The 10,810-nt window shown below is 39.3% G+C and overlaps 1 protein-coding gene across 1 annotated transcript in view; it reads left to right on the plus strand.

Moving 5' to 3' along the window:
- Positions 1-9,613, plus strand: part of GRM3 (glutamate receptor, metabotropic 3) — a 225,380-nt gene extending 215,767 nt beyond the window's left edge. Inside the window, exon 6 of the mRNA XM_008589295.1 lies at positions 9,058-9,613. Coding sequence (XP_008587517.1) covers positions 9,058-9,131 — 74 coding nt within the window. The 3' untranslated portion in view covers positions 9,132-9,613. The remainder of the gene's footprint in view (positions 1-9,057) is intronic.
- The last annotated feature ends 1,197 nt before the right edge of the window (positions 9,614-10,810 follow it).

Here is a 10,810-nt window from a genome sequence, read left to right on the forward strand (position 1 = left end):
TTTCTCTTTACCTCTAATATTTTGCTAGTCTCCCCCCAAGCAAATATAGCCCACCTTCTTTTTTTTCAAGCTTAATTTCTGTCAGAAATACTCTGACTTTTTCAATTCAAATAAGCATTTTATTATGCGTCCCTATGACAGCCATTTAACTTCTGAATTCTATGTCTAAGATACACGGAAAGGTAGCATAAAGCATGGATCTTCACTGGGAGCTTGCCACCTAGATGAAATCAAATGCCTCCACCTTTCCTAACTCTTATTCAATAGGCTCTTTGTTTTGTTTTCATGGCACTTTCCATAAGAATTGATACATTCTTTACCAAGAGCCAGGGAATACAAGCAGTAAGGTCGTGATAACACTTCTCCCCACTCTACAATATATGAAAGCACCTCAGCACAGGCCAAATACTTGTTTCTAATGCCACGGTCATCCCTTAACTGATGTACTTGCTAGATGGGAAGTATCAGTCTTGATATGCCCTGGATTAAGGAGGCTTCCTGATGCAAACATTTGGACTTGTACCTTTCACTAGTGCATAAAATGTTATGATTTTCTCTTGAAAAGTAGTTAACAGTCAGTTTTAAATGAGAAAGTAGAAATGGACACGACAACCCCAGGTAGATCAATTTTATAAAAGTACATATGGAAAATGAGAAAGTAGCCATTGATCCCCTTAGAACTTTCCATGTCTTGGAAAGAGTAGCAGACATACCCTGGTTTAAAAAATGCTAAGACAGAGGGGATTCTGTTGTCTGCAACTGGAATCTGACCACTGGGAAATTTTCAGAAACTTTTCCTGCAATAATGTAGATACTGCTGGGGGCACTATCATAGACATGTTTGATTAATCAGGACATGAATAATAGCCCGCCTTCAATAATAACAGTGACTGCATATGTTTAGGACGATGAAAAAGTTTTTGGAAACAGGTGATGGTTACAAAGCATTGTGAATGTAAGTAATTCCACTGAAGTGTATGTGTAAAAATGGTTATAATGGCGAATCTTATATATATATATATATATATTACCACAATAAAAAAATAGGAAAAAGTGTCCACAGAGACTGCAGCTAAAAAGGCTGCTAAGGATCATTTATTCTAATAACCGTATTTCTAGATGAGAAAACTAGGGCCCTATCTATTATATATCTTAAGGAATTTAGTAAGTGAAATTATAGAGATACAAAGCCCTCAAAAGCAGCTTCTGGCTTTTCCACCTTAGCTCAGTTTCAAAATTCAATTCAGACTGTTCTGAGAATGAGAATCTTAGCATCCGCAAATTCGATTCCACACCACACCCAACAGCATCTTCTTCTATCAGCATGGCTGCAGACTGTGTCCCATGTCAGGGAGCTCAACAGCATAAATCATGTCCATCTGAGACACTAGCGATCCATGCAACCAGGCTGCACACAGAGAAAGCATGATCTTCCAGAGGTGCTCCCACAAAACTTCTCAGAAAATGTGATATGATGAAGACAAAGAAATATTGCTAGTGGTAACCACTAAATGTTTATGTGAAAGACATAATTTTTATTAAGTTGTTCTTTAAAAGCAAGTATGACTTTTTTGAATTAAATTACAGTGCATAGTTCCTCTTTCTGTCTTATACACTTAAACAGAATGCAAATTCATAAAGAGTTTCTAAACCAAAGAGTTCAATATCGTATGGTAGATACCTACAGTCTTACACATTTCCCTAGAACCCCAAATGTATGAAATGTCTTTGGGAATATGGTACTATGCTCAGAAACTATGTGCTTATTTTGGAAAGGAAATATGTAAATAATCAACTATTGCCTATACATTGGTTTCAGACACTTAATACCTTTAAAAAGAAGTAAGCAGGGCCGGCCCGTGGCTCACTCGGGAGAGTGCGGTGCTGATAACACCAAGGCCCCGGGTTCAGATCCCATATAGGGATGGCCGGTTTGCTCGCTGGCTGAGCGTGGTGCTGACAACACCAAGTCAAGGGTTAGGATCCCCTTACCGGTCATCTTTTAAAAAAAAAAAAAAGAAGTAAGCAGAGGGTCTAACATCAACTTATTATACTCCATTTTTCTTCCCTACTTCTTTTTCAGTTTAAGTGACATTCCCTGGAGAACATCCTTAAATGGAGGGATTTGTGTGCCTATGTAGCATTAAAATCCCTATCCATATAAAAAAAAAAAAAAGTTGGGGGATGGGGGTGCCTGCCCTACCTGGTATAATTTTGGAGGCTTTGGGAAAGGACCTTCTTACTAAGTAAATGTGACCAATCTGATGTGACCAATCTTCAATTCACTCATTCATTGAAGAAATTTTGGAGCCAGGCTCAGCTCTAAGACCGGGGATGTGCCAAAACAAATTCTGCACTCATAGTGCTTGCATTCTAATTGGGCCAGAGGAGGGGCCCACACAAACAAATAACAGATAACATATCAGGTGTCAACAAGTGATGTGAAGAAACTAATATGGGGAATGAACAAATAAGGCACACTAGGAATGGAGAGAGTTACTATTTTTTATAGAGTGGCCAGGAAAGAGCTCTCTGATAAAGTGACATTTGAGCAGAGACATGAAGGAAATGAAGAAAGGACATCTGAGGGAAAGACACACCAGGCAGTAGAACAGCAAATGAGAGGGCCATGTGGCTAGAAGGAAGTGAATAAGGGTGAAAGTGAGAAGAGATGAGGACAGAGAGGGGAACAGATCATGTAGGACTTTGGAGATCATTGTAACAACTTTTGCTTTTCTATTGAAAAAAATGGGAAAGCACTAGAAGCATTTCATCAGAGGTGTGCCATGACCTGACTTTAGAAGCATCATTTTGGCTGTGTGGGCAGAATATAACACAGGGACAGGCAGAGTGATTCCTTAGGAGGTTATTGTACAGTCCAGATGTTGGTGGCTTAGACCAGGGTGGTAGCAGTGGAAGCTAATAAAGTGTTCAGATGCTGTATGTAATTTGAAGGTGAAGCTAACAGGATTAACTCCACTAGAAGGGGGAATAATGCCTGACATTATTTTATTAGAGTTTAACACTCAGCTTCAGACCTTGAGCCCTAGGCATAGTAGCACGTGTGGCTCATACTAGTCATCTGAGCCTCAGAGTGAATGAGTGTCTGATCATTGTCTGAAACCACATTTGGATAGAAAAAAAGTAGAAACCAGAAATTTGGGGCAACTAAGAGGCAGTAAGGAGAATGCAAAATCAGTACACTAGTACCAAAATTGAGTCCCTTCATTTACCAATTATTTATTGAGCATCCAATTTTATTCCTCCTGAGGGAGGGGAGAGTAAAAGAACGTGATTTTAAAAAACAGCATGAATGATGTGGCAACAATGCAGTGAGGTATTTTGTTGAAGACCAAGTGGAATTTATGTTAATAAGGTAATTAAGCTGTACTATGAGTCATAAAAAAGACACATGCTGTATCTTCTCTTTCCATGAATTTTGTCTCACAAGAACAGAATCACTGAATGAGGAAATCTTTGCTTTCATATAGTTCTAACTCCACATTTGGAAACTAAATATTGGGTTTGTAGATTTTTATCCCACAGTATAATGAATATGATTTTATATCAAGTCTACTGAAGAGTTTAAGACCATTACTTGGGTCATAAAGGAGAAACAGTTGTTGAGAAGTCAGTCTATATTTCTTAATAATGAATTCTCTGCCTCCCACTGTGAAATCTCTGACATGGCAAGACTACCAAACCAGTGCATAGCAGTGTCATCATCTGCCCGAACAATATATATTAATCACCTGGTGAACTTCTGGAATGGAACACAAGCAGAATTAAGATGATGAGTAAGAAGAGAGATTGAATGACAAAGCAGGAGGGCAACAAATAGCTGGTGGAAACCGGACTCTGTGGCCATAACATTAAAATATCTCAACAAGCATACATCCTGGGAAAAATTACTTGGGGTCACCAGGAGCAAGGAAATGGAACAGATGGGGGCAAACTGGAACATCTGTTCTGTTGGAATGTTTTCCTCCGAGTCTTATGTATTACACAGTTACAGTAACACACTGATTCTCAGGATCCAGTCTCAGCCACTAAATTGACTAACAGACTTGGCATCCATAAGAATCTATTAAATAAATATGTTTAGCATTGACTGAGGGCAGTTACCTGAAAAAAGAGGGTCATTTTCTCCAAAGCCTGGCCAGTCCGTGAACTACTGGTAGAAAAGAAGCGGATTTCACAGAGCAAGACAAAGCTACCACTTGGACTGCATTGATCTCCAATGCTTCACCAAGTCTGTAAAGCAAAATATGCCTTTTGATGGGTGTGAATTGCCCTTTTGTGATCAATAGTGGGACTTATGAGGTCTTTTTCAGCTGTCTTCAGTTTTCACTTTGAAGGGCAAAAAGCACCACCTTAGCCTACAGTAACTAATAAATATTATTTACCCCAAGTCCCAGAAAAGTCAAAAATAAGGCTGCATGCCTCTTATTTCTGGCAGAAAGGATGATTATGGAAATCTGCTTAACCACACTTAAGAAAGTGGGCTAAACTTCCACCATTAAAAATCTCATGAGAATTTCATCAGTCTAATAGCAAAAGCTCATCACAAACACACACACGCACAAATGATAGTACTTTGCTCTTCCACATATTTTACCACCTTGGGGAATAACAGATGAGCTAATCTGGAGGGCATATGTAAAATATTTATGAAAAGCAGAGTAATTGAGGTAGTAAAATCATAAAACAATAATTTCCTCTACTATATTCAGCAGCATGTGCAAAAATGAGAATATTTTTTACATAATAAAATGCACTGGCAAAAGCTCCAGGTGAAATAGTAAAAGAGAAGTGGAAAAATACAAGTTAGAGTTCCCTTCCATATGCTAAAAAGTGTTTAGGGGGAAAACAGCTGCAGAAAGAATCTTGTGGGGTGTTTTTGGTGTTGTTATTTCTTGTAAGGAGAACGTGAATTTGTATTATCTTCCTCAGTGAGTTCAGACATTCTGACATAGGGTGTTCCCCTTAATGTCTCTATGAAGCAGGCAGATGACTCAAAGTTATTCTATGAACTTTTATAAAGATGTCTATGGGGTGCATAGTAGAAAACTATTTTAAACTAGAACTTGAGGTTTCCCATGCAGTTAGCCTTTGAAGTCTCTGTACTTCTTAGTAAAAATATGTCCAATTTTTAAGAAATTAGAATGCAGTGAGCAACACAGTTTAAGAGTACACTTCAAAGAATAACATCACATCAAGTTCTGCATTAGTATGGGGAGCATCAAAGTAGGTTTCTGATACAACCTTAATAAATGCAGACAGGGAGGGTATTAGTTCGAGATAGACAGAGAGGGGCATTTGCCTACCAGTCCTTCGTTCTGCTAGACTTACCCCCATGACACGTCCTTCCTCTTCAATCTCTGAAAATGAAAAACCCACACAGAAATAATAAAACTTGATCCTGGAAAAGATAAAGAGATTAGTCAAAATGTCGAAGGCAGCATGCCTGCTCTGGGAAGCTCACAGCCTGAGCCAGTTCTCTTTGCAAGAGTAGTTGATGGTCATTGCCACAATGTGGCTTGAGAAGCAGAAAGACCCACCTGTCCCAAAACAAGATGCCTGCATCTTTCACATTTGCTGGTCATTTCTTCAGATTAAAAGATATTTTCCTTCTTAAAACTTCCATTCGTTTCCTCACTCTGTGCAAACATTAATATGATCATTAGAGAAATATTTATAGAGGGTCTATTCCATGACCAGCACTAGGGATAAAACAATGAAACAGACAAGCAAAGCCTCTACATATTTTCTGGTCAAAAACACAGAATACTAACAACAAAAAAATGAAATAAGCTAGAAAAAAAACAGGCAGCACAGTTGGGCTAAACTGAGTTTTAAAACTGGGTGATGTGACAGAGAATAAGTTATCAGCCACTTTAGATTAGGTGGCCTGATGGCAGCCCTTCTGAGGAGGTGACATTTCAGATGTGAATGATAAGAAGAAGCCAGACATGTGATGATCAGGGGAAAGAGCATTCCTGGCAGAGACAACGGCTACTGCAAAGGTGCAAAGTTGAGAAGCAGACTTGCTGCGTTTGAGGACAAAAGCAAAAAGGGGAAAAATGTGGAATGAGGTGACCACAGAAAGACAAGCACACAGGGATTTATAAGCCAAAGTCAGGAGTCAGAGCACAAAGAGAAACCACTGGAGGCATGTACATAGGTGACATATTTTAATATACTCTCACTGCTGTACAGAGAATATACAGGTATTGCCAGGAGCCAAGAGTGGGAACAGGGATGCCAGCGGTGCGGCTATTGCAAGAGTCAGGAAAGGGATATTGGTGGCTTGGCCCAGGGTGGTGTATGCAGAGACAGAAGTATCTCTTGGATGTGGAGACAGAGTTCAATGAACCTGATGATAGGTTTGACATGGGGGGATGGACAAAAAAAGGAATGAAGCATAAATTTTAGATTTTTGGTTTGGCTAATTGGCCAGATGATGAGACCATTCGCTGAGGAAAGGAAGGCTAAATGGGGACAGATTAGGGAATCAAGAATTCTGCTTTGGCTACTGATTTTGAAATGTCTATTAAACATCCACATGAAGATGTCAAGTTGGGTATAAGGGGACTGCAGAAAGAACACATACGGGAGTCCCCCGTGATCCATGGGGGATACATTCCAAGACCCCAAGGGATGCCTGAAACTGCAAATAGTACTGAACCCTGCATATACTATGTTTTTTCTGATACATACATGTGTATGATAAAGTTTAATTTATAAATTAGGCTCAGTAAGAGATTAAGAATAACTAATAATAAAATAGAACAATTATAACATACTGTAATAAAAGCTATATGAATATGGTCTCTGTCTCAAAATTTCTCATCTTTCTGTACTCACCCTTCTTCTTGTGATCTGTTGACCTGATAACCAGGACGCCTACTGAGGAACTACTAAGGGCGGGGAGCACCTACAGTGGGGATAAAGTAGACAAGGGATGATTCACATCCTGAGCAGAACAGCACAAGATTTCGTTACTCTTCTCAAAACAGCAAGCAATTTTAAATTTATAAATTATTTCTGGACTTTTCCTTTTAATATTTTTGGACCACGGTTGACCAGAGATAAGGGGGACTGCTGTATGTATGGACTGGCCTAGAGGTCTGTCCTGGCTTTCCAGTGACCTATGTTTTGAACTGCACTTTGCTTTCTTCTTGCTCTTACCTTACCTAGCTTTAATAAGGCTGGAATTAGATAACATGCATGAAAATACTTTATCTAGTTACAGCATTTTCAAAGAACAAAATTAAGCCCTGCCTCACATCTGGAATTATCATCGTGACCACTTCCCATCACTTATTTACCTGCACATCCTGTATTAAAATTTTCTTCATTGTAGAAGTTTCAGGAAAAGTAGATTATCCCATCTATGTCCTCAATGATATTATGGCTTTTAATGTGCTCATACTGTAAAGAAAATTGAACCTGATCCTAACAATTATAAAAGGAAAAAAAAATCTTCAAAAGAGTCAACATGTCACATGTAACTTTAGGAAGCCACACAGACTTGACTTTGTAGATTTTCTCACATACCTAGCCAAGTAATCAATGCAAAAGTAAGGGACTGTCATTTCCCTAGTAGTGGATCTACTGAAAGACTTCAGCACCTGAAATATACAGTGAATGCTCCCCCACATAATCTCAAGTTTCATAGTTACTCCTTTGTGTTTAAGGAAATTTCTATACAAAATGTCAATTTGTGGGGCAAGACTACATCCACTATGGGGCATGAACACTTCAGCATAAGATTAGTTTATCTGCTTATTAACTGCGATATATGCCATTAAAGAATGGGACAGATGACTGGTCAATTTGATCTGGGCTGTCTGTGGTCAGGTGGCCCAGGGGATCAGCTCCTACTATTAGAGGATGCCCAGATAGCCAGGCCAAGGGATCGGATGTGGAGAGGCCTTAAAGGTAATGTAATGGGCTGGCCCGGTGGCGCACTGCTACAGTGCGCCACTTGGGAGCGTGGTGGCGCTCCCGCCGAGGGTTCGGATCCCACATACAGACCGGTTCCTGCTCACTGGCTGGGCGGGGTGCGGGTGCAGCGCCGAGGGTTGCGATCCCGTTGCCGGTCCCGGTCCGGTACGGGCGCGACACTGAGGGTTGCGATCCGTTGCCAGACACGAAAAAAGAAAAAAAGAAAAAAAAAAAAAAAGGTAATGTAAGGCCATCTCTAACCTATTCTTTTGTCTACAAGGTTTCATCCCGTGCAGCATGGCGCTCCTTGCTTTTCTCCTCATTCAGTGGGGAGAAAGAAAAGCATTAAGGGTGAAATAGATGTAACTTATCTGTATCTAGATTTCTCATAAAAACAAAACTTTAACAAGTTAATAGCTAAGAACTGTCTGTGGGAAAACTATGTCATAAAAGTAATGAATACACATACCCATATTATATGCACATCATGCCCCTGTTGCCACTGTTGTCATTAACAAGGGCATCATCCCTTTGGAATGTCTTCTTTTCTGAGAAATATTATAAAATTGAAGCTCTCAGCAGTCCAGCCCTTGCTGGTATTTTTACTGAGGTTATCCACTTGAACAATGAAAATATATCAACCCATTCTTTAAGGCAGTGGAGTTCACAGATGACTCATGGGACTACATAAGAGTCATCACAGACCATAAAAACAAAACTAAAGTTATCAAAATGGTAAATAATTTAGCAATCTATAAGAAAATTGCACTGAGCTTTCAGTTCTGCACATTGTATTTTAACCAGTTTACAGATTACCAAATCTAATCTTCCACACACGTGACTTCTTTAAACAACAATTATGGTTATAAATTCTCTCTCCAAGAGCTATGACATTAGTGGAGGTGTGTTCCAGGATGCAAACTAATTTTGAGCCAAATGTATTTAGAAAGTTGACTTATTATAGCATTAAATCATTTAGAATTTTCCAAAGACAAGTTAAAATGAGTTTTTCACTTAATTTTAACCTAGTGTCTAGGATTATTCATTCCATTACCTATGTAACCCATTTGACTAACTCTGTATTTTCTGTCCTACTTTGTTTTCCAGCCTCTGCAAGCATGTATGTCCCCACAGTGTGCAATGGGCGGGAAGTCCTCGACTCCACCACCTCATCTCTGTGATTGTGAAATGCAGTTCAGTTCTTGTGTTTTTAGACTGTTAGAAGTACTCGCGTGCAGCTCCAGAATATGGAAACAGAACAAAAGAACCATAGTACCTTTTTTTTAGAAACAGTACGATAAATTATTTTTGAGGACTGTACAGTATATAGTGACGTGCTAGAACTTTCTAGGCTGATTTTAGTGCCCCCATTACTAACAATTCCCCAGAACATGGAAATAACCATTGTTTACAGAGCTGAGCATTGGTGACAGGGTGTGACAGGATCAGTCTACTAAAAAAATACGGTGGCAATATTAGGTAACTTTTTTTCCTATGAAGTTTTTGTAGGTCCTTGTTGTAACTAACTTAGGATGAGTTTCTATGTTGTATACTAAAGTTACATTATGTGTAACAGATTGTTTTTCTCAGCACAAAATAAAAGCATCTGTATTAATGTAAAGATATTGAGAATAAAACCGTCAAGGTTTTCCAGCATGGTGGATAACGGTTTGCTCATTTTGAATCCTTCAAAGTAATGTGAATACGTGGACTTCCAATCATTTTTACCTTTAATGTTGGAAGAAATTTTCTAACTGTGCTTCTTTTGATATCCTTATACACTTTGAACTGAAGTTGTTACCCTGCTGGAGAGTTGTGAGCAGAGCCAGACTTCTTTACAGATCACAATGATCAGAAATTGACTGGCAGTGACACCATAAATATCAGGCCATTTCAGTGGCCAGATGACAATACACATATTGGTTTTCTTAAGCCACATCAGTATGATGGCCCAGAATTGTCCAGATAGGGTTCTGAGGCAAAAAGGAAAGAGTGCCTACATTCTAAAGGCAAAGACTATGGCCTGCCAGGGAAGGTGTAGTGGTTCTCATTTCCAAAAACCACCTTAACTAGTAGGAAAGCATCATGTCATTCCATCGGAAAAATCACTCTCACCATTTATAGTCAAATGATGCAATAAAAATGCAGGATATCTTATTTCCCAGTGCTTTTCCAAAGTCCCAGTAACATGCTCAGACACACAGGCTTCTCACTAAACTGTAATATTTTACAAACCTAAATAAAGGAGTGAACAGAGAAAGAGTGAATAAACTAAAACTGGCTTAGTCTTACCAAATACTGTCCTGTTTCTGTCAACCTTTTAGTCACAAATCATTTATTAATGTAAGAAAATTCACTGAGAACATAACTATCTGCTAGATCCTCTGACAGGTACCACGGATAGAGAGTGCATTCGTTTCCCATGGCTGATACAAGAGATTGCCACAAACTGGGTGGCATAAAACAACAAAAATTGATTCTCTCACATTTTTGGAAGCCAGAAGTCTAAAATTAAGTTGTCAGCAGGGCTGTGCTCCCTCAGAGGCTCCAAGGGAGGATTAGTTATGTCTCTTCTAGTGTCTTGTGGTTGTCCCCTTCCTTGGCTTGTAGCCACATCAGTCGCTGCCTCTATCTTCATCTCCCCTTCTCCTCTCTGTCCTGCCCTGTCTCTCTTACAAGGACACTCATCACTGGATTTAGGGGCCACCTACATAATCCAGGATGATCTCATCTTGAGATCCTTAATTATATTGGTAAAGGCCCCTTTTCCAAATAAAGTAACATTCTCAGGTTCCAGGGATTAAGATGTGAACATATTTTGTGAGAGCACTGTTCAGCCCATGACAGATGAGTAAGATGT

This window comes from Galeopterus variegatus, unplaced genomic scaffold (genome assembly GCF_000696425.1).
Source record: "Galeopterus variegatus unplaced genomic scaffold, G_variegatus-3.0.2 Scaffold136, whole genome shotgun sequence".
In the NCBI taxonomy this organism is placed as follows: Eukaryota; Metazoa; Chordata; class Mammalia; order Dermoptera; family Cynocephalidae; genus Galeopterus; species Galeopterus variegatus.